We start from the raw sequence: 24,087 nt of genomic DNA, 5'->3' as shown, positions 1-24,087 counted from the left end.
CTACTAGAAACTAAGACTAGAATGAGTCAGGAATCAGGAGACAGTGATTTATTATTTTTTACCATTTAGGAAAAAGTGATTAAGTCTAGGTCACCCATCAAGTGACACTGGGAGACAAACTGTTTACATAGCTGAAACCAGAAGAGTAATTCACAACTCCGCCCTAAACACAGAGTGGAAACACAGCACACCCCATCCATAAGGGACAGAGACATCACACAAGAAACAAAGCTGCAAATTTATTTTCTTTAGTTTTAAGTTTTTATAACCTCAACTCTGTTTATCCCACATAAGACATATTCAGTAATATGAGTTCTTCTAGTTCATACACTATACAATTGCAAGTAAAATGAGGTGCATGTGAAGTACAAAAAAAAATGAAGATACTAGCTTACATTGTATAGACTTAAAATACTGCTCAAAACAAAGTGGCTTTTCAGCTTTTTACCTTTGCATTTTGGAAATATTCTCTGCAGTCCAAAGAGAGGCAATGAATGGAGAAAAAAGCAACTCCAAAGCAGATGGAACAAAGAGGCACATTATTAAGAGAAACAAAGGAAATGCAAATCAAATGAGAAAAGAGACACTCCTCCAATCACAAAGTCCAAAGAAAAACATTTTGCAGATGTTTCAGAAATGCATGCTGCTGTCCATCCATCCCAGCTGGGTACATGAATCACACTCCACACTATTTAGTAGTCTACATTTATAGTTGCAAGAGAGAGAGCACCTCTCTTGTGCTGTACATAATTCCTTGCCCCAAAGAGCTTACAATCTAAGTTCATAAAAAAGAATGCATCAAGTAGCTGGATCAAGGTCAAACAAATAGAGAAGACAGGAAGATAATTTTATAAGGGATTAAAACTGGGTTACATTACTAAGTGAGGTAACTTCTGAACATCACTGGCAGTGATGTTCTTAAGACATAAGTTGTTTTTCAGTTAGAAGCTCTTCTGATCATGAGAAACTAGTTTAAAATGTACAGAATGATGTATTAAAAGTAATCAACCAAAATTCTTAAAAATAGACTTGTTGGCAAGACACAAAAATGCTCAGATTGCCTAAATTCTTCACTTGAGACACTAATCCGTCATTCTACTAGAAAGATATGGATGTTAGAGAAATTCATATGTACATGTAACATTTGAATGTAAAAGGCTTTTTACATTTAAGTTTAAAATGTTAAATTCTGATTTAAGAATCCTGTTGCTATTAACATACGCTTAATACTTAAATATTAATATGAAAATAGTGCTATTTTAAAAATGTATTTTAAACTTTAAAATAAACTATGGACAAGATATAGTTGGTTCAAAAGATCAACATTCTTTAACTGCAGTGACTCACTTTTCCCACTTCTTAAAAAAGGGGAAAACTTTTTCCCACTCTGTTCCCGCTCCTTGTCAGTTGAAATAGAAGTGATCGGTCCATCAACTTTAAAGTTTTTTAGTTTAGTTTTAGGGGGTTTTTCACTTGTTTTCTTGGGGTTTTTTTGTATTTCCCTATTTATATAGTTTTTTGAAGTCAGCTTTATATGTAATTGATATGTCACCCTCGTGTCCATTTAGCTATAATTTCTTAATGCCTTTATGTGCAAATAGAAAGTACCAACTTTCATGCAACCATGACATTCTTTCATTCCAGGGAATTTTGCTTTGAATTATATACCTAAGTCATCTGCAACACTTCCATGACATTTGAAAAAATGTTGGAGTAGTTATAGTGGTAAAAATTCACAATTATCCAGTCTGTGTATGATGAATACACAGAAGAGTGTGTGTATCCACTTTTCTGTGGAAGAGAAAAAGAGGAACATTTGTTTTTCAGTGTAACAGCTGTAACCAGTAGAAAAATCTGACTTGAACAATCCCTTTGGAAGGGAAGTAGATGTTAAGAGAATTTCATTTAAGCACAGAAGTGAGACAGTGAGGTTAAGGACTGCCAACAGGAGATCATTTATCTTTAATTTTTAAAGGTACTCTCAAGGAAATCAAACCAGAAATGAAGATTAAAAAACCATAAATTTCTTTGACCCAAGTCAGTATTAGCATTTACTTTTTTAAAATTACATTTGTATTAAATTTGCTTATAGGAGGATACAAAAGGTGTATAGCCACAGATTACCAAGATAATTTGATCACTTCTGACAGGGAAGAAAATGGTCAAGGGATTATGATCAACCACTTCTTGTATATGACACAAAATTACAAAAAAATCCCCTGAAGGCCTGTAATAAAACCCTCCCCCTTATTTGAATGAGTTTCAATTCCCAGGTAAAGATGAATCAACAAAATTAAAATATTGTGCTGTTTTATTGGTGTAAAAATCACACAATTGCTAGTTCTGATTCTGCAGAGATACATCCATGCAGTTAAACATCTATGATCCCACAGCCAGAAGAAGCCATTAAATAGAATATCTGCTGTTAGTCAGCAATTAATGCAAATTTACATATGAGATCAAAAGGTGTGTATCGTACAATATACAACAAATCCCAATACAGTACATCAACCTGAATAGCAGGATACACTCAAGGAACTCTGTTAAATAGTGAAGCCTGTCTATATGGCAGAGAAATAAGGCCTGGAAACAAGATGACAGAATGTACCCAGAATTCCTAAGAAGCAAACTGTTCATTTTTTGTTTTTTATTTTTTTTCTGGGAATTAGAAGTTTATAGAGGTATTGACACATTACTTGACAATATAATTTGTTATAGTGAAGACTCGTGGATGTGATCTGTTATTGAAAGGTAACATGTGAGACATGCAATTACAGGTGGTGCTTAGGTAATGTGTAATTAATGTTTGGGATCTGCACCCAACTCTTTTCACAAAAGGGAGAACTGAAAACGATCTGTTTGGCAGACCACCAGTTGTGCCATAAATGTTTATATGCATGCGGCTGGATCAGGATCATGAATGGATGAAACGTGAACACCTGGCAATCTGTGGTTACATACTCTATAATGTATGCAATGAAAATCACAAAATCCAATCCAGTTGATATGGCAAACAGCCTGCAAGAACTCTCCCAACCTGAGTAAATTGGTGAATTGCAAAGAGGCAGGCTTTCTAGAATTGCAAACGACTTTCCAATTGTGAAAGGCAGCTTGGGAAGTAACACTGGCTGATGACAGATCACTAGTTTGTCTCTTTCCTGGCACAATAAAATAAATGCCATAGTGAAAGAAGAGTTTATGTGCTTAAAGACAACTGATTAGCAACCCTCTTCTGCAAAGATGTTTCAACAGGAAAAAAGAAACCACTAAAAAATTCCAGTTGGAAATTTTGGCGACAAACTCTGCAAACTCAAGTCCAACAAAGATCACAGATGCCCACAAAAAATGATGTGAGAGGCAGTGTCACATTCAAGGAAAAAGTTTTTTTTTTCTCTCTGTACTGAAATTAAAATACTTAAATACAAAAGTGGACAAACTGACAAAACAGAACCACAACATTTAATGTAGAACAGAGCGCACTGAGCTAGATGCATGGATATTTAAATAGGCCTTGAAACCAATACCCCTTTCAAAATTAGTAAATTCACAGTTAACGGCAGTAGGCTTAGAGGTGAGAGAAGGGTCGAAGTTGTTCCAGTTGAACTTCCAGGGAGATTCTCTCTTCAAGAACATCCTACAAAAGAAAGATTTTCTACTGACTGTCCACGGAGAATGGAGTATTAGAAATCTCTTCACAAGATTAAAACTGGTAAATATCAGCTTCAGTTTTGAGAATTAATGTATTTTCTAGAATCTGGTAACTCCTCCCACAATCTGAATAGATTGGCTGTCTAGTAATTACTTATCATTGAAAATCAATACTTTGCTCCAAGGTGATGCCATTTAGAACTTTTTCATTTCTTTCAAATCACCCAAACCCATACAGCTGTAATCAGATGCAAACCCAGCTATAATATTTTCAAATGAAGTCTAAAATATTAAGGGGGTAAGCTCTCATCTGATTCAGTAGATTGGAAACTCACAATTTTTTTTCCCCCGAGTTTTTCCTCTTATGTGAACTTTATACCCCTTGACTCTCATAAGCAGTAACAACTGAAATTCAGGCTTGGTGAGTTTTTAAAATGGCCTAACTTCCATTCTAGACATGTTAACATTTTTATATTTAAGATTTTTTTAAATTACCTTGATAGTTAAAATTAGATATCTTAAGGTAGGAAAGATGGCAAGAGAAGGACGTAAGGATGGTACCTACAGATAGCTCCAAAATAATGACAGCTGACCTAGATAAACAGATGATTATTATTGTACTAATTACTGAGCTGAAAGTTTTGTATTTCAGATTACTATATTTGTTTAAAAATATTTATAATTTTTTTAAGAGTTTAAGGTTTGCTTTTTCCTTGAAAAGAACACAAACCACTTCAGGTGCTCGTCTCAGTACTGCTTTTAAAGATGTGATGACCAAAAGAGACAGCTTAGTATTAAGAATTTGAGGCAAAATTTTAGCGGAGCTGAAAGCAAATCAATGCATTGAAAAATGTGCTTTGTAGTAGCAAAAGCATCCTTTGTAATTTCACAAAGCTTGTCACCATTAGGTATATTTGATGACCTACAAAAAGAGCTAAATACTTCACGTCAATATCATCTATCCTGTATATCAGTGGTTTGTAGAGATGCCTGTTACTGTGCGTCACTAACATCTTGCTCTCTGAGGCTCTTCTCTTAAGCAGACAAAGATTAAGGAATTACCTTTAGCTGCTGCTGTAGTTCACTATTCAATCTGGCCAAAACAGTGTTGGTTTCTTTGTTACGTCTGATTGATGCCTGAATTGCCTTCTTGTCTTTCCCCACTGATCTGAGAATATATTAGAAGTATTTTAGTAAGTCATTTTGCCACTTAGCTAAATATCTCATTTATTGTCGCCCTTCTTTAAGTGAGCGGAATCCCCTTTTCAAAGTTTTTTTACTTGTTACATTGTTAAATTTTCCGTCTTCTGCCTGGCTTGATTACTCATGCTTGTTTGCATGGAAACAGATATAGGTGTTTCATATATGCATACATAGTTAGTTTCAATCAAAGAGCAAGCAGCACATTTTAAAAACTTGTCATAATCGACTTTTTGAAGTCCCAACACACTGTACCACATTCATTTACCTCAAAGTGACTAATGTAATAGACTACTTTCATGCTAAGATACAGAGACTGCACATTTTGGAGTGTTCATAGCAACCATTTAGAATTAAACACTCCATATTAATTCTTCCACCACTTAATTATGACATACTTGCAGAAGTTAAAGACTTCCCACTCCAAAACTCAAGATCTCTAAATGGTCTCCCACTAGTAGAGGCTTTGTGATCTTCTTTAAAAACCAAGAACTTTTAAAATTGTTCAATTATTCTAAATTAAACACACAGAAATTGTTTGCAATTCCTGGAACAGAAAGCGTGTATGCTGTTTAAATGTAAACTTTCCAGTAACAGATGTATTTATACACTTCTTGGGTTACCTAGGAATAGATGGCTGTGAAGCAAGAACAGCAGCTATGACACCTGTTTTCTGTGTATGTTCCTCAGCTTCAGGTCTTAGCTCATCTTCTGATTTTAATCTTCTACGAATAGGCTTCGGTGGTGGAGCAAGTGGGGTAGTGCCTTTACCCTGGAGAGGAAAACACAGCCTATTAATTCTCCCAAATTATATTTCCCATCAGATATTTTCTGATGGACATTAGCTACATTCTCAACATGGTCTGAAAAAAAGTACTAAATTCGACCCCCTGGTGAAAGGGCAGTAAGTTGCTACACACTGACAAAGAACTGCGCAAGCAAAAACACCATGGTACAACAGAGTACTGCAAATACACAACTCAGAGCACACTTTCCCCCCAGTAATTATGTGTCTGCAACCAAAAAAAAGTTACTGTTAATCAAGTTCTGTACTAAACGTTTTGATCTGTTTCAAACATTTGAACACTTACGTGCCTATTTCAAGCATGTATCGGACCTAAGAAAACTGAGTTCAAGTGGAAGCATATAAAGCTGCTGTTGCAAATCAAAACAGACATATAATTTCACATACATCAGACAACTGCACTCTCCTTAAATGTGTACTTTGCATACCACACTAGTGGGGACATTAGCTGGTGCTTTGTCTTCAACTCTTCCATCTGCTTTGGCAACTCTAAGAGAACCTGCAGAATCAGAGGGCTTCTCAACCTAAAGGGATATAAACTGTATTTAGAATGTTGCCTAAAAAACCCTACTTCTTAACAAATATTTCGTTTTCAACAATTGGAATAAATACAAGTATGCTGTGTTTCCCGATACATGAATACAGTTAACACCCAAAAATTCCAGTTCAACTCTTCTTTAGAAGCACAAGTCCAATGTTATGAGGCCCTATACAGTACAAAAGAGGTTGTGGTCTGATGACAAGCTGCTACAGCTGTTTCTGCTATTACAGTACCACCATTATTCTATTTGTTACTGCCAAAGGTTAATCCCTCCAATGGAACACAATGTGACTGTTCCCCATCCACCTCAATGCAAAACAATCAGCAAGCTTAAATTAAGCAGTTTTCAGTGGCAGCTTAAGCTAACATAGCTGGTTTTGCAATGAGGTACATGGAGAGTGCTCAAATGGTTCTATGTCATTGACCTTCCTGAACAAGGGAAGCAAGAACATGCTGCTGACAGTTGGAAGAACTTTAAAGCAACACAAGTACTTCTGCAACTGAGGATGCAGAAGTGCCCCAAAGAATTTACTTACAATCTGGATGAAAGCTACACATTATGAAAGGAAAACATGAAGTAATTCCTGTAATAGCAGTTGGCTATTATGACATTAATAGGAATAAATCCTGAGGCTTTCAAACTTTTAAGTCCTATGTTTGTAGTAGGAAACAAGGTTTCGTAAACATCTCTAACCATCTACTATAAAAGGATGCCAGAGCTCTATTCAGTTTAGCTGTTTGTCCAGTGGCTTTGAACAAATGCAAATTAATGAAATTTTAGCAATGTTTACAACACTTTGACAGTCATCTCCTCTATTAAGACATGTAGTAGATCATTTTGAAGGCTGGCAAGAATGAGCAGAAGAAAGGTTTTGCCTGTGCTAAGTCTTAAATGAACCAACACAATTATGTTTGTGCACATATATATGCTAATAAGTACAAAATCTTCTGAATTACAATCAAGAACTGAGATAAAAAGAATTTCTTTTTCCTAGGTGTTTGGCAATTACCAAGTAAGTGCAGCAGTGTGCAATGTAATTGCTTTCTAGCAATGGATCGGGGCACCATCAAAACACAAAACAAAAAACCCCAACAAACAGCAAACTACTGACAGAAAACAGCAGAAGTAGGTTTTAACAAAGCTTCATAACTGTTAGTAGTATTAAACAATTGACAAGGTCTTCATTTCTGCTCACCTGCAAGACTTCTGAGTGTGTTTCAATTTCATCTTCTTCTTCTTTGTTTACACCTGAAACAGCAAATGCCTCAAACTGGCTGAAGTCTGCAAAATTTGGCTGTTCTGGTATTTGTTGAGGTGAGGTACTGGTATGAGCTATTAGGCCTTCAGCATCTACTGGGCGATGCACATGAGGACCTGCACCCTGCAATAAAATAACAAAAATATATAGAGAGAGCATTAAAGATTATTTTCCTTTTCAGTGGACAAAAATTTATGTCTTGTCAAAGTAGGACAAAGTGCATCTCATCCAAGAAATACACATGGAAATATTAAGGAGAAAAGGAAGTTCAGATATGCTACTATCTAGGGAATAAGACCAAAGATGGATGCAATGTAGCACTAGCTAGACTCATTGAACAGTAGATGTTTCTGCTGTGACAGAGCCAGGTTCGCTCTGTGGGCTTGATACAGATTTTGAGTTTAGTTCCATAGGGAAACTTATGTGATCATACTGTATGAAATATGTCTGTCATTGTACCCTCCTCCTTTGCAGGTAAATTTTGAATCCTTTCATATAATTTCATATAATTTCTGAATCACTGACTGACTTCAGTTGCTGGTAACTCAGATTCTAACAAGTAGCTGTTGGTGAAAGAAAATCTGAAAAGTAATTTTAACTGTCCCGTGTCAGATCTGCATAGCAGTTGAAGGATTTATGTGGGTCAGATAAAAGAAAAAACAACTTTTTCAGGATTTGTTTTCTACCAAATCACTAACTGAAATCACTCAGACTAAGACTGCAAAGATCACCAAGTCTATGACAAAGGAAGAAGGGGGATCGCTCCTCTTGGGAGCAGGCATGTTACATAAAACTGTACGCTGTGCCAGACAAATGGAAGACAAACCCTTACTTTGCAAATTTTTGAAAGGCTGCTCTTGCAGTCTCTGTTATGGCCTATGTGCTATACAGGGATAGGACAAGAAATGTGAAAGGATAACATTTCTCTCTTTCCTACAATTCAGAGCTCTAGAGCCACTCATTCCTCCTCAATATTAACTTTAATCCTTATCTGTGGTTCTACCAGAAGCATTTTTTGGTCAGGAAAGGCTAACATTCAGCTATAGGCTAAGTTTTGGCATCATTCACATCCTGGTGGTTTCAAAAATATATCAAGCAATGATACTCATTTCACATGTAAATTAAAATTCAGTTAGATAAAAATAATGCACCAAGTTAGAACACGATTTCTAAAAAGTGACATCACCTGTGAAGGCTGTGGTCTTGGAGGCACTGCAGGGGGATAGGCAACAACTCCAGCCTGTTGCTGTCCTGTAAAAGAGGCATCACATTTGGCATCACTCTGCACATTAGAGTGCTCTCAAATTTTCTTAATTGTCAACATGAAGAAATGCTGCATTTTGCCTACATATTGACCTGTCACACTGCGGCTCATAATTGTAGTGTCACCTCCTTTTAAACTGGAGTAATCTGAACATGGATCATGTCCTTTGTTTCAGCTCAAAGCCCAGACATGGTCATACTTTTCTGGTCTTAGTATCTTAGTACTTTTTTTTTTCTACCCTCATTATAGGCTCTTAACATTTTCTCATACTTTGTGATCCTGAATTGAAATGTATTGAAAAATCAGAAGTCCAATAAAGCCCCTTAAGCAGAAGTGACATTTAATCATTTCCTCTGAAGTCAAATACTTAACACCCATCTCAAATACACCTGATACCAAAAGAACTCTCCTTGAAAATTTATTGGCAGATGCAATTTGTTGCATTTGGTGCACAACCAAAATGTTACTTCCTGACTTGCTTCCCACATTCATCCAAAGGACTACAATGCCAGAATTCAGAATGAATTCTAAATTAGCAGTTTAAGCAAAATGCCGTATAAGTTTTAATACGAACAGTAAGAGTGACGACATTTTCAGCTTTTTTTATGCATAAGCAGTGTTTTAAAAACCACACCCTAAATCTTTCCTCAGAGGAAAAAACACTGTCTGCTTCAGGAATGTATGTACTGAAAAATAATATACACTAAGAACACAGAATATCTACCTGGGGTAACTGAAAAGGATCTATTCATATCTAAAGATGATGATCGAGAATGAGAAGCATGAGGCCTTGGAGGGGGTGGAGGCGGCGCAGTGTTATCTGGAGAGGTTCCTGAATGTGATCTGCAAAACACATAAGCTTCTGTAGTGATTTTAGACAGCTACAACAGTACTAAAATCCAAAAGTTCTTCAAAGCATGCAATTAAAAAATGAAGTTTGACAGAGGTAAAGAAAATTGATTGCCATTGTTTTGAAGATTATCAAATCAGTTTTAAACTTCTGCTTCAATTTAACCATTGTTTTTATATTTCCATTTACTTAAATCTCCCTTATCCAGATTATTCTTATATTACCACAAGGAATTTTTCTTTGGGAAACCAACAGCTAGACACACATCCCAAACAATGATAGTTCAGGAACAGAGAATGCTAAATATGGTAATTCCATCCAGATGGTAGTCACTATAATTTTTAAGATGTAGTCAACATCCTGTTTAGGTTTTAAATGGGGTAAGTTCAACATCATAAAGAAGAATATTAAGTTTCTGTTGGACCTGCCTCCATGTATATCAAGCTCAAGGAGCATCTCAGTGTAAGAGATAGCAATTGAATCCTCTGCCTAAATTTTTCCAAATCTATATACTTGGCAGAATCTTCAGAAAGTTTAACTCGTTCTTAGATAGGATCACCATCTAGTGGATACCTGCTGTAAGTTCATAGAGAACACACACAGAAAGGATAGAAGGATGAAGTACAGCACTAAGTGTCAATTAAGTGGGATTTCTTGTATACAGAATTTTTGTACAGCTTCCACTTAAAAACAGTTTGCAGAAACTTCCTAACTAGTCCAGTTCGAGCAGGACAGATTTACTGAAACACTGAGATAAATACAGCTAATCTTTTATTCAACTCTTAAGTGATAAAATATTTTCTATGACTGATTTCTGCAACATCCTTCTTTAACCTAAGATATAAAACTAGGAGAGGTAAAGGTACCCAAGTTTCACACAAAACCCGGAATTCCCAAATGTGTAAGTTCAGACAGAAAACTGAATTATCATAATAGAAAAGTTTATTTTCTTAACATACTCTATGAAGACGCTTCTGTAACACTGTGTAACTCTCCAGCTGATGAAATTCTAATCTAATTACACTCATTCTTTGGGTCGTACCTCTAGCTAGTCTAGTATAAAAGGCACAAGTAGAATTAAAAACGGGAGAAAGTGGTTTAAGGACATTCCTGAAGTATCATTATCTGACATAGCCTTGTCGGACTAAGGACAATGTAATCTCTATAAAAAGTTGCAATTGGTAGATGAGGTACCAGTGGAAAGAAGAGTAAGTGAGATAAAAAATTTCCTAGGTGGATACTGCCAGAACTGCCATGTCTAGACGGAAGCTACCTGTGCCATAACATAGCAACTCATCAGAAAGCTTCACTCATCTACACAAATTCAGCAAGATGACCCAATCCAAAAGCAGAGATGAAAAGAGCATGTTGAAACCATCACACTGATAGTGCAAAAACACACAGAAGAAGGACAGAATCAACTTTGCCATTAGGTAACAATGGAAGAAACAGTTTTTCAAGCTGCTGTACTGAGTGGCAATTGCAAATCTTTCCTGGCTATTGAAGTCATCACCCTAATTATTTTTGTTTTGAAACTTACCTCTGAAACTGATTGTAAGATGGTTAATGGCGTAGCTGGTTTTTAATCCTATTCAGGCAGATTTAATGGGAACAATTAGCACCAGCTAGTACAGCACATTCTTTTATGTCAAATGATGCAGTTGTTGGTTATGTGCTTTCATAGCTTCCTCCAATCCCTTAAATTATGCTGGACCTATGACTGCCCTTTATTTTATAAGTCCATTATTAAAAGAGATTGAGTTACTTCCATGGCATTCCTAATTTGTGTTTTATTCTTTTTTTATGCTACAGTGTCACAAGGTTCTTCTCCAATAATGTCTAACAGATATTTTTAAAAATACAAAAAATTGGTTTCAAGCAATAGCATGATCTCCTGTGCTTACATCCCCATGTGTTTAAGGAGAAAGTCTTTAAAATTTCTGACTGAATGTGGAGCTTGATTTGATTGGCCAATCTCTTTTTTAGACAACTTTTTTTTTTAATTTTCACTTTACATTAACAGAAGCAACATACATTGTTAATGCATTAGAAAACAGACTGTCTCCAGTGTTAAAGTTAGGAATCTATTTTGCCATAATTTTACAAGCTAGTTGTCAAATAACCAGAAGCCTGGAACAGGCTTCTTTAAACATCTTTCACTTCCTTTTTTTCAGTTGCTACTCTACTGACCGTTGCCGTGTTACAGCGTTTCCAATTTGCTCTGGATCTGAAGTATAGGAGTCCGAACTGCTGTAACCATCTGCTGGGAAAAGAAAGTATAGTTTAATATTTGCTTTGCATAATTAGCATGCCCTGAGAGATAGAAGTAACAAATAATTTCAAATATCCAATTTGCATTGTAAAGTTTATGTCCTTCTATTGCTTCCCTGTAAGGTATCTGGTCAGGATTCAAAATCCGTGAGTCTGAAAAATTGAAGGATCCAATACAAGCCAACTCCACTCAATACTATCAGGTGTTCATTACTACTGGGATGTGCTGAAGAATAAAAAATGACAATAATATTGTATTTAAAATACAAAGCATAAGATTTCAAAAACAATAATTTTTTAACACTTGACATTCCATCACTTCAACAATCTGGTGAACAAGAGTAAGGGACATTCAAGGATAAAAAGCAAAGAGCAGGATATGCCTGATTTTAGAAGTGCTGAAGGATTATCATCAACCTTGGAAATCAGAAAAAGGAAAAGATAGGTACAATACCCAGATTAACTCAGTGGCTTTGCTACTACTGTAACTTCTGTACCTTCAAGGCAAGTGGTCAGCTTTGTTTTGGACTAAATCTTTTTAAAATCTTTCAGCTTTTTGTTAAGGTAACCTACAAAAATGAAAGGTGCTATTATAGCATCACATAGATAGTTTCTGCAAGTACACCCTTACCCTTAGAACCTCTGCAAAGCTTGAGGATTTTTTCCCCAGAAACGAGGAGTCTCATGAAAATCACAAGATTTGTATGGAATAAATGTAGACAGAAAATAAGATCTCAGGATAATTTATCACAAGGGATTATTCTAAAGTGCCAGGTAAAGCAAAATTTAAGGTGGAAAGTCACTGGAGCAATGAGACTCAGTTGTTTTGTTATAAGTGAAGAGGAAAATTCTACTCAAAAACATTAAGATTTTTTTCTCAATTATCTAGTCTCTTACTTTAACCTCCTAGGACACCAAAGTTTTCAAAAGTGTTAAGACACATTAACCAGGCCCCATAGATGAAAATCCTGCAGAGATGACACTCATGATCAGCAAGGCACATTCTTACCTGTCACTTTTTTTGTATTTTTTTTTCCCTTAAAACTACAGGGTGGCTATATGTTACACTGCAATGTGGTTTGTTTTATTTCACTTCGTTCTTCCTCTAGGGAAGAATACTTGGTATAACTACAGTCCCCCTTTATCAAAGATTAAGCCATGCTTGGATAAGGAAAAGGGAGTACAGAAAGGCTCTGAACTTCGCTTCTGCATATAGCAGTAGTTCCCTACTTAAAGGCCATGTTGGCTCATTCTTTTTTTTGCATCAGAAAACTACCTAGCAAAAACCAAACTCTGCTTGAAAAGTACAACTAAAGACATGGGCAAGACATTGGTCAGAATGAACAGTACCACAAACAGTTTTTACGAGGAAAGCAAAACACATTGCAAAGAGGTACTTTCTAAATTCCTCCTGTATCCCATGCACTCCTGATTTCCTTGCCAGTGTGGCAGTATGAAAAGCAGAAAAGGCCTTGGCTCTGTCTGAGCACTGCTCAGCAATAACAAAAACATCTCTAGATTATCAACACTATGTTCAGCACAAATCCAAAACACAGCCCTGCACCAGCCACTGTGAAGGACATTAACTCTGCCCCAGCTGAAACCAGCACACCAACCAAAATACTTCTGATCTTAGTAATGCAAAGGACTTAAAGTAATGAGTTCTTCAAACTTGATTTTCACTGAAGAAAAGTTCCCGGCTTGAAGAAAACAAAAAAAGTCTCAGAAAGTCTCCAGAGATTCATTCAAGCTACATAGGCCTCCCTCAACACTAGACAAGTGGACTAATCAAATCAAAATAATGCAACATGTTTTGGAAACAGGAAATACTGAAAATTAAAAAGGCCATTAGAAGCAAACAAACAGCTGTACCTAAAACAAACTCTAGAATTCTATTGCATTTTCTTAGTAGCTAAACCATATATGAATTGCCCGAAAATTTTGTGGTCAACACATTTTCACTCTTTAGAAAACATGTTGTTACGTGGTTCTGAGGAAGCAGAATCAAATGGTACTTAGTCAATCCCACTTTCTATACATAAAATTTATCATCTTAAGATTAAAAGAGAAAACAGGAAGATGGAAAAGAGCTGACAAAAATGAACATTCTTGAACACAAATGGTAGGAAAACAACTGCACTAACATCAGTAAAACTTTCTTAATTACTCTTTCTAATATATACTTCATATCAGAAATGCTCCTATTCTTAGGATAAGTTTATCTAATTTTAGAGCAAGTTTTCATTCACTGAAGGTCTATGTTTTGTGTAATGTAAGAAATGAGACCAGAAAGCACTTTGATACTTACTAACTGTATTTCCAGATGTAAATTTTACAGATGAACTCATTTTATTTTCTTCTGGGAGATCTGATGGTTTCACAAGTAGCGGGCTAGTAGGGTTAGCATGATCTAGATGGAAAAACAAATCTAAATAAATAAATGAAGTCAAACTAGCCCTTACTTCTGATGCCAAAGCTTTACATTAGTTTTCTGCCCTTATCAAAGTGCTGCACTCAAGACTAAATCGATGTATTTTAACTCTCAAGTTCTACATTGTAACAGTGTTATTTCTGTTTCTCAGCATTAAGAGCTGTGAATCTTCACCTATTTACAAGGTCAAGGAAATTTTTAGTAAATGTGTTTTCCATACTTGTTTGTTCTCATATGCTGAAGATACTGCACATGCAGCCTTCATGCATAAGAGTTCAGCATGAGTTCCATGACTTTAGGAAATATGGGCACACAACTGTCAATGAAGACTCCACTATTCCTCAAGAAAATTTATCAAATCTCTTTGCTTATTATTGACTAGAGTATTAAAAAAAATGCCTGCCAATACTCCTAAATGCTGTCAGGTTTCAAAATAATAAACTCAGTATTTCTGACCACAGTAGAACAAGCTTTATCAAAGCAGATTATGATCTCCATCTTCACCATCTCCTTCAGTATTCAATAAGGAAACCTGGACACTGGCCTGAAGGCCTGAATCGAATTGATATCATGATGCTCCTGAACCACTCTCCAAGCAATAATATCCTGTAGATGGTGAAATCTTCACTGTAGCAAATGGTCAAACCAAACTCTGCACTTATCTGAATAGAATTTCAATTCTTAACTCAGAGCACTTCATTAATTATGGTATCTACAACTCCAGAAAAAAAGTCAGTATGTTCAAGGAAGTAAAGCCAATTCTAATTGTATAAAACTTCTCTAATTAGCAGGAGAAAATATCTTACCACTTCCAGTTCTTTTAAGCTCCATTTCCTGCATGTGGATTTTGCTTGGAGTCATTCTTATGGGAACTGGGTGCACGATTGCAGTGTCCTGTGGAGGACATCAGAGTTAAGTTATGTTAATCTAGTTTTAAATTGTTCTAAACAAAATGTCATAAACTTAGTTTATTTACACAGTTCCAGGGAATTGAATATACCCATAAAACCAAAGCTCTAAAAGCTGTAGTCTTTCTCATGATTTATAAGAGGTAACTTAGCTACTTTAAAAGGGTACTAGAATGTTTCTATAGATAACTGTGCTGTAAATAGGACCTGAATTCTGGCATATCAGACATCTGTTACCCTGAACACATCTTCAAAAAAAACCCAATGACAATTCAAAAGCTGACTTCTCAGCTTTACTTATGATGCCTCAGAAAGTTATGGCCTCTTTACATAGTATGAGCAATGCTCTATGAAATAGTTACTTTTTAGTAATTTAAGATAGTTTCTGGAGTCCTCAAAATAGTGAATTCTTAGTTTCAGTACCGTAAACACTACGGAATATACCTCTAGATAGGCATTGTCCTTACACTTAAGCATTCTCTTTGTAGTTCAGACAAGGGGCTCCACTGAAAGTACTTTATAGACAGCCCTTTCAGTTTGGTTTGGAGACTGAGTTCAGATAGCTTAAAAAAAAATCTCACAACTTTTATGCTTGCTCCTAAAGAAGCAACCTAAAAATATGGACATAGCTGTCTGAGGTTTCTTACTTAGAATATATGAATGGGTGGGACAGTGACAGAACAAAACTGCCCCGAGATTACATTCTATCCTAGAAATAACAAGAAAATTAAACACTACCTTTTTATCAGAAATGTCATCTATTCTGACTACTCAAGCAGATCAACTTCACCAGGCATAATACATTTACACTACTAATTTCTGAAACTGTTTCAACAACTTTCAGTACTCTTGTTGCAAATATAAACTTTTAAAACCACTTTCTAGTCACAGCTCAAGCCTGTTGCACAAGGCTTTTAGGAATAGTTAACACTTTAAAATATACTGCTTCCCATCATCCCCATAATGGGATTATCATGAAAAGATCACTGTTGTTGGAGCTACTTCATACCTCTGCTGTAATCTAATGTGCAGCTAGTACAAAAATCATGTCTGGAATAGTTAAATGGATTTTTAAATAATGCATTAATTCACATCATTAATCTAATTTTACATAAAACAATTTAACATGGTACCAACTTTCACTTACAAAAGGCCAATTATGCTCCCATACTAAGGGATGAATGCACTGTTTTACTCTTTCCACTTATCTTTTACCGCCAAAGCAGCTACTTTTCCAACAAAAAGAGAAAAGAACTGCTCTATGAATTTACACTTTACACAGTTACTAACAGCTGCTTGAGAAAGCTGATTTTCTCTCCCCTGGAAAAGCAGGAGTTGCTCAATAAATCAATCCTACGCATCACTGTTGAGACTGCTAAAACAAGAAGTCTGCACAATGCTACTGAAAATTTGTCATTTGTTCTTATTTTAAATATGGAAAACAAAGACTCTTTCCCCAAAGCCTTTTTTACCTTAGCAAGTATCAAAGATGCTCACTATTTTTTTCTAGACTATAAGCATTTCAAGAAAATGACTCAAGAATGTGATTGCCCAGTATATTTTTTATATTTCTAGTGAATTTCTGTTTATATACACACAGGGCTATATAAGAGTGTACATGTATACACACACGGCTATATAAGAGTTTTCCATATAGTATCACTGTTCTACTTTTTTGATTATTAACACATGAGAAAAAATTCAAACTTCAAATTTCTGTCACTTGTTAAATATGTATAAAAATAAATTACTAACTTATTGTGGAAACACGACAGTGATAGCTCTTTACTGTCAAGCAATTATACATAGTAAGAAACAACTACGAACTGATTTACATCACGTTTACTTTACTAAAACATAAAAATACAGTACATTTAAAACTAAAGCTATCTCAGATGAATAAGGGCTGGTTTTCACTTTCAGTAGGACATTTTCATTTGTTTTGAATGTATACCAAGAGTAATTCTGAGCATGGGGAACAGTGCAGTTTGAATTCTAGCTTCTAGCATCTAGAAATGCTATTTCTGCATAAATATCAGTGTTAACTCTGAGATCAGAGCTGTGACATATTTAAAATACATGTATACTTACATATATCTTTTCAGAACTTACATGTTTAATACTAAAAGGAGTAAAATGTGTATTATGTACACCTATTATATTTTGTTACAGAATCAAATGGACACCAAACCTGTAATTAATTAAATTAAAATGGACACTCAGTGGTAATTAAGTCTGTAAGAAAAACAGGATGAAAGCAGCAGCTAAAACCCAGCATCTCAAAACTGCTTTAATGTCACATGCTGTGAAGCTTAAAACCAGCAGAACTTGAAACACTGTACTGTATTTCTGGCTCCTAAACTTGGCAAGATATTTAACTACATAATCCTTCACAGCACTCCTCACTGAGTAAAGCATTAGAACACCACAGGTTTAGCTGTAGAAATACTAAAAGCCTTGTTAATAAGTAACTTGTTGCAAACATTTGGAATATGAAATACCACACCCATTAAAGTCCACCAGTTTTTTTTTCAGTGAAGTTAATACTGTCAGCTCCTAAGAGTTCGTGCAAATCAGGCTCTGCAACTTGAAAAAAACAAAACCACCAAAGACAAAATCTAAACCAGGATTGGTTTATCACTGGGAGTAGCCCCTTGCATCAACTCACAAATCTTTTCAAAAACACATTATGCTTTAATACTTCGGGTACGACAGGTTTTGACAGCAGTGTTGTATTAGGTCAAAATCAAGGGGAAACAAAGCCTTCTTTGCAATCAGAGATTAAACATGAGCAGTACTAGAAAATTTATATTCCTAAAATAAGCAAAAAAGTTAAGAAACCTGCCACCATTCCCCAAAAAGCAGTCCATGGAATCATGCATAACAGATAAATACAATGAATGGAAATTCAGTGTTAATAAAATTAATTTCAAACAAGCAAGCTAAGTGATTGACTTACAGGATCAGCTGGTGCAATGTTAGAATCAAATTGGGTCAGAGTTTGTGAGCTTGAAGAGCGTTCGCTAAATGTCTCCCACTGCTGAACAGACAGAGGAGAGAAGTCAGCATGATAAGGAAGATGGGAGTAAAAGATCACTGAGGAGATTTAGCACAGTAGTTCAGAGGTTGTACTGGAAAGTACTATATTTGCACTGGACAGTACTTGACTTGGAAAGCACACAAATACATATTAAGTATTTCTATTTCAGCCTGATATTGTTGTGGAAGCAAGCTTGTTATCTGTCAATATTAATCTTTACATTCACATTTTGTAATGAAGATACAGGTGCACAGTTAGTCCAGAAGTACCTTCAGAGTTCATGTTTGCCAATGAAAACCATCCAAGTAAAAAAGCTGGTTAAGCCATTCAAATACTGTAAAGATAAAAATCAGGGACACATATGGTGTGGATTTGTAGCCATAAAATCCACAGAAAGGTTCCTCAGCATTATAGCTGCCAAGTTTTAAACATATTTAGTAAATGCTGATTTTCTTACAAAATCCACACATAGGAACATTGAGCAGAGCACTCCAATTACACCAGTTCAGCTTGCCAGTGCAACCCCTGAGAAGTGATTCTACGCTGTAAGAGAGCATTTTTACAAGTCTAAATCACTGATAAGGCAAAGAATTAAATTCAAACATATTGTTGATTGCTAAAAGCAAATAAGTCAATCTCTGAACAATTTTATAAGATATAGGCATGGCTGTCAAGAGTCCTCATGCAAACTGAGTCAAGTTACAGCCACAAGCGGTTCAGCAAAGTACAGAAGTACAAAAAATTAGTCTGTGATCCGGAAACCAAATTTCAAATCACAACAGGAATGCTAAGCTTGTTATATTTTGGTAAAATAACAAGTAAATATTAAGCAAGTTTCAAACACTACAAGATTCAAAAATTACAAATACAAAATTTTTAGTGCTCAGAAAATTTGGCAAAAATTATGTCAGTATAGTTCTGAAAACAAATCAATATTCTTGTACCATCTCTATAGGCAAATCAATGCAAATGATTCCAGAAGATAGAGGACAAACTATACAGTGTTAGTCAACCTAATCTCATGTGCTCCTATATATGTGCTCCAAACTATATTCAGTGAATGGCCTGTATGTGAACCGAGTCTAAAAGAGGTACTTCAGAAATAACTTTATAAAGAAATCCCTAAATAACTGTTTTCAATCAGATGAAATGAAATTCAGAAAGACTAACTAAATTTGTAATTGCTGTCACATGTGGTGACACTTCTCATAGAGACATAGCCTTATCTCCTCATTTCAAACTTTAAATTAGCAAACATTATGGAATTCTATGCATATGGGATTTTCATAGAGGTGAGTATTTTTTCTGGTCATTTTTTGTTGTTGTGATTATTTGTTGTTGGTTTGAGGTTTTAGTTTGTTTGTATTTGTTTTTAACACAAAAAACTATCCTCTTTCATGGACAGAATCTAAGAAAACCTTTTTAGTAAGGCTTCCCAACTGCTCTGTCCCTGTTTAATACTCCCTATATTAAACAGTTCATCTCTGTGTCACTCCATCCCCTTCATGAAAAGGCAGCATTGCAAGTAGTCTGGAGCTATACAAACCAGTTGAGTGAGCCAGTTTTTACTAACCCAGAAACTTAATGGCCAAGTTCTGCCAGCCTTTCCCCTGATTTGGCCTCTTACATTTACAGAGCTGCTCATTTTCATCAAATGTATTAATATTTGTTTTAGGGCTACCACTACCATTTTAAATTTAATTTGGCCAGTGGCTTCAAAGTTACTAGTGAGACTGGCAAACACACCATTTGATCATGTAAATATTGTTTCTTAATTTTTCAAAACTTCCATAGGGTATACAGCATCTATGTTATAGTTGAGATAAATGATAAAATATAATTTGTTAGAGATGATGCTCTACTGCTCTGAAGCCAAATTGCAGGTACATTTATTACTTGTCCACAGGCTCCCAAGCTGGACACAGACAAATGAACATCAATACCTCCTGATCGCTGTAAGAAAAGTGCTGTTGTGCTCCACCCTGACATACTACCAGAGGCTGGCTATTGTTAATTCCCTGGTTAACAGGAAGCTAAATATATTAAGGATCTACTGGACTGCATCTCAAACTCTGCGCAAAATTTAAGAGTACTGACAGGATAAAACTCGTACTAGCTAAACCTAAAACACTTGTCTTCTAGAATTGCAAAAATGTTTTAAAAAGACTTTCAAAAGGTTAATTACTAGAAACTAAAATTCACAGCAACCTGAACCAAGTACTAAGAGTACACCAAGACATTCAAAACGAGGTGTAACAATTGTGAAATTAAAAGCAAATCTCCATATCTGTGTTAAAGCTAATATGACACGAGACAGTTTTCAACAAAAAATTAATAGGCTTTTCAATTTTTTAAGCTTCCAGAACTAAGTGTTCAGCCTTGAGACTTGGATGGAAAAGACGTCTGAAGTGAGAAAGAAGTGATGAGTGAAAAGATGAAAATGTGAAACACGTAGTACCTGAAGTTAGGTAGATTTTCATGGTGCTCCTTATTCTGAAGTTAGAGATCAATGCCTTGCTCTATACTTTGGAGCTTACAGTAACTGAGCCTGGCAACTGGAGTCTATAAGTCAACTATGAGCTACAAAGAACAGAGTAACCAACAGTTTTGAAACTAACAGGATGAAACTGCCTGGAATGGCAGATGATCCAAAGATGCAGAGCTTTTACAACCAATTAATTTGTTGATGACAGTTATAAGAGGTTCAAAGAGGAAACAATTCGATTGGTGCCTACAGTAATACCAGAAATTTTTCCGTGGAATTAAAACCTTGAGGACTTTGATCTGACTCATGCTGAAAACAAAATGCTGGGGAGCAAGAAGCATGCACAGCAACACAGCTGAAAAAATCAGAAATTCCTTTGTGTTAGAACAAAAAACTCTTAACATTTAGTAAATGTTCAACTCTTATTTTAGTATAGTTAGTATCCAGTAGTATAGCTAGTGTGAGAACTTTTCCAAACCTCTTAAGTTTTAGTAGATTTTCAGAAAGAAAATACCACGTTATCTATATAAGACAAGATTTTGGCTGACAGAATTGTAATTCATTCTTTTCCACTAGTGCAATTACTCTATTCAGTTGGTTCAAGTTGCATTAGACACTGAAGAAATCTGTTAAATTATGATGCAGCTTACCAAATGATTAGGTTATTAAATCTTTATTGACAACACAAGGGAATGTATCTACGTAAATTATAATACAGATGCAGACATTTACAGGTTTTTAGCAACAACTGAATATCTGCTCCACCTCCTTCCTAAAACACAGCTCCCTACCAGCAGTCTAAGAGTTAACTCTGTCAAACAGAACAAAGAAGAATCACTAAATAATTTCCAACCTGGCACTTGGGCCTAAGAAGAAGAGCAGACTGTATAAAGTCCTTCCCTCTCAAGAAAGAAAGAAAGAAAGAAACTTTCCTCTACTCCTAACTTCAATCCTAAAAATTTGCTTATTTTCTGCTCCATGCTGACTTTCCTTTGGTTTGTCTAAATCTTTTATTACCAGTGTTTTATTCACTTGAAGTCTAATGAAGAAAGTAAAAAAAGCCACAAAAAGCTCTTTCTGTAAGAGAAGAAGGTAATATTTGGCTACTGACAGAAATGTCTTAGATGCTGAAACAAGTTTTCAATTCTTAAGTCTCAAATAATAAAAAATAGTTTTCCAAATATAATTTTGTTATTTTTTCCTTTTTTTCCCTTCATAATGAAAAACAAGCCTATACTATCTTTATATATGGCTCCCGTCAGAAACTCGTTTGAGACTCTGAAGTAGCTCTTAGAATAAAACATTGGTTTATTCTAAGTCAGAGGCAAAAAACTGTTAAAACAGAGCAATAAGAAAAACCTAGGAATCAATCCCTTACAGGCCTTTTAAACAATGGACATTTTGTTGAGGAAAGAAAAAATACTGTTTGCCAACTTCAGTTTGAAATTCGGACAAAATACAGCTCTACTACATAAGACTGCTTATATAACAAATATGTATGGTGAAGGATGATAAAGCAGAGGTAAAAATTTACGATTTAAATAAATCTGGCCAATAGCTGATTTCAGATTGAACTTTGAGTCTTTGCTTTTGAAACAAACCCAGGGCTATGACTCTTCTGTGTTACTGGTGAGATATTGCATATTTCAGGCTAAAATCAATTCCAGAAATAACTCTTAATGTCCAGATCTGTCAGAAATGAATTCTGTAGTTTTGCAAAAATGTTTGCTATAAAAGTTCTTCAGAGGTAACAAAAAACACCCCCAACATGCCCTAAATGAAAAAATCAGGAATTAATTCAATTTTTCCAATAAATGCTATGAAATAATTTTGTGATTAATATAAAGTTTAATTACCATTAATGACAACATTTTAAATAGTAGCTCATCTCACAATGAGAGAGAAAAATCAGAAGGAAAACATTACCTTTTTTACAATTTTACACGTGCAGAACCTTCCTGTGTCTATTGCCCTGCTAACTTTTTTCACAGTCTGTGATGAACAATCCACTTATGAGAAATTATGGATGCAAACACAATTTAGTTATTGACTGACAATGAAATAACTCTTAAATAAAAGCACTAACCTCGCTGCTCTGATTCAATTCTGGCCAGGTCTGGTTTAGGGATGGCATTGATGGAGACTTGCTTGGAGGTGCTTCGGCTGGAGAGCTGGAGTAACCTACCTCACCAGTCTGTTCCCCAACTTCTGAAAAGACAGGGATCACTATAAACCAAAATCATAAACTGCATTCAGTTTATTTTTAGAAGAGTTTCTCACATCTCATGGCAAGTGCAAAGTACCCTTTGTTTTCTTTTGCAAGTAAATACTTAACAGCAGACAAAAAAACCCCCACCACTGCTCATTAAGTCAATTAAGTCAAATACACTGTTTATCAGATCCTACTCTTATTTTAAGGATTTTTCTGAAAATTAGACTTTGCAGAGTACTCTGTACCATACTATCTCCCTGTACTTCGGCCTTAGCTAGATTTTTTAGATTGTGATTACATATAGAATTAAACGCATTTTTTCTTACAATGTGAGAGAATAACTTTGCACTAACGTTTATTACATCAAATCCTGCACTGAGAAATTCAACTTACAGAATAAAATACTTCCTTATATGAAATGTCAAATCAAAACCAGTATATCAATGCAAACACAAAATAAAAATATGAAAATATATTAAGAAAACCATTCCCTTAGATTATTCCCCAAAGAATATTAGTTTCAAGCCTCCTTACTAAAACAATGGCATTTCTGTTCACTACATTTTGCAAACTGAACAAGTCTAGCAGCTGACACATTGAAAATGTCTACTGGTATTCTTTAGTTTTCTCTGAATTTTCAGCAAGTACAGTTCCTTGCAGAAACACTCATTCAGAGCTGTACCAGTTTTCATGATGCAGCACACTTATTTTTGTTCTGTTCAAACTATAAAAGAATTGGACAAAGTAAATATATGAACAGCAGATTAAGCATTTTGCTTATGATGTCTCCTATTCTGCTAGATACCACAATGAAAGCTAAAGCAAGGCACTGAAAGCCTCAAAAAACCTGGAAGTTCCAATTACAACTGTACAATGTAAATAACAGGAACAGCTGAAAGAGTGACTGAAAGGTACCTAGACATATTAACATGATGTCAGTAGTCCACAGAATTAAAAACTCTGAGCAAGACAAAATTCTATACAACAGAAAAGATGGTTAAATTAAATTACCATTTAAAAGGACTGCTTGATGGGTGTGTGATTGAAGAAGATTGCCACAAGAGCATGTGAAATGCAAAAACAGATGAAAATTTGTAAAACAGACTGGTTTTAGGTTCCTGAAGAGCTGAACTCTGCAGCCTGCTCTTCTGCTATGACAGTTCAATATTCTGC

General features: G+C 35.3%; 1 protein-coding gene across 8 annotated transcripts in view; it reads right to left on the bottom strand.

Moving 5' to 3' along the window:
* Positions 1-219: 219 nt before the first annotated feature.
* REPS1 (RALBP1 associated Eps domain containing 1) overlaps positions 220-24,087 on the bottom strand; it is a 61,866-nt gene continuing 37,998 nt past the window's right edge. For 2 of the 8 annotated variants that reach the window (XM_064649348.1, XM_064649344.1), the window contains exons 9-20: positions 22,789-22,910; positions 18,137-18,217; positions 15,076-15,163; positions 14,147-14,248; positions 11,758-11,830; positions 9,442-9,560; positions 8,640-8,704; positions 7,391-7,576; positions 6,082-6,177; positions 5,472-5,620; positions 4,711-4,816; positions 220-3,634 (exon numbers count right to left, since the gene is read on the bottom strand). In XM_064649348.1, coding sequence (XP_064505418.1) covers positions 3,566-3,634; positions 4,711-4,816; positions 5,472-5,620; positions 6,082-6,177; positions 7,391-7,576; positions 8,640-8,704; positions 9,442-9,560; positions 11,758-11,830; positions 14,147-14,248; positions 15,076-15,163; positions 18,137-18,217; positions 22,789-22,910 — 1,256 coding nt within the window. In that variant the 3' untranslated portion in view covers positions 220-3,565. The remainder of the gene's footprint in view (positions 3,635-4,710; positions 4,817-5,471; positions 5,621-6,081; positions 6,178-7,390; positions 7,577-8,639; positions 8,705-9,441; positions 9,561-11,757; positions 11,831-14,146; positions 14,249-15,075; positions 15,164-18,136; positions 18,218-22,788; positions 22,911-24,087) is intronic. The other 6 variants (XM_064649351.1, XM_064649345.1, XM_064649347.1 and 3 more) reach the window with 6 other exon arrangements.

Source organism: Pseudopipra pipra, chromosome 3 (genome assembly GCF_036250125.1).
Source record: "Pseudopipra pipra isolate bDixPip1 chromosome 3, bDixPip1.hap1, whole genome shotgun sequence".
Classification (NCBI taxonomy): domain Eukaryota; kingdom Metazoa; phylum Chordata; class Aves; order Passeriformes; family Pipridae; genus Pseudopipra; species Pseudopipra pipra.
Note: the sequence above shows the minus strand (reverse complement) of the source record. Positions and strands in the feature narration are given on the sequence as shown.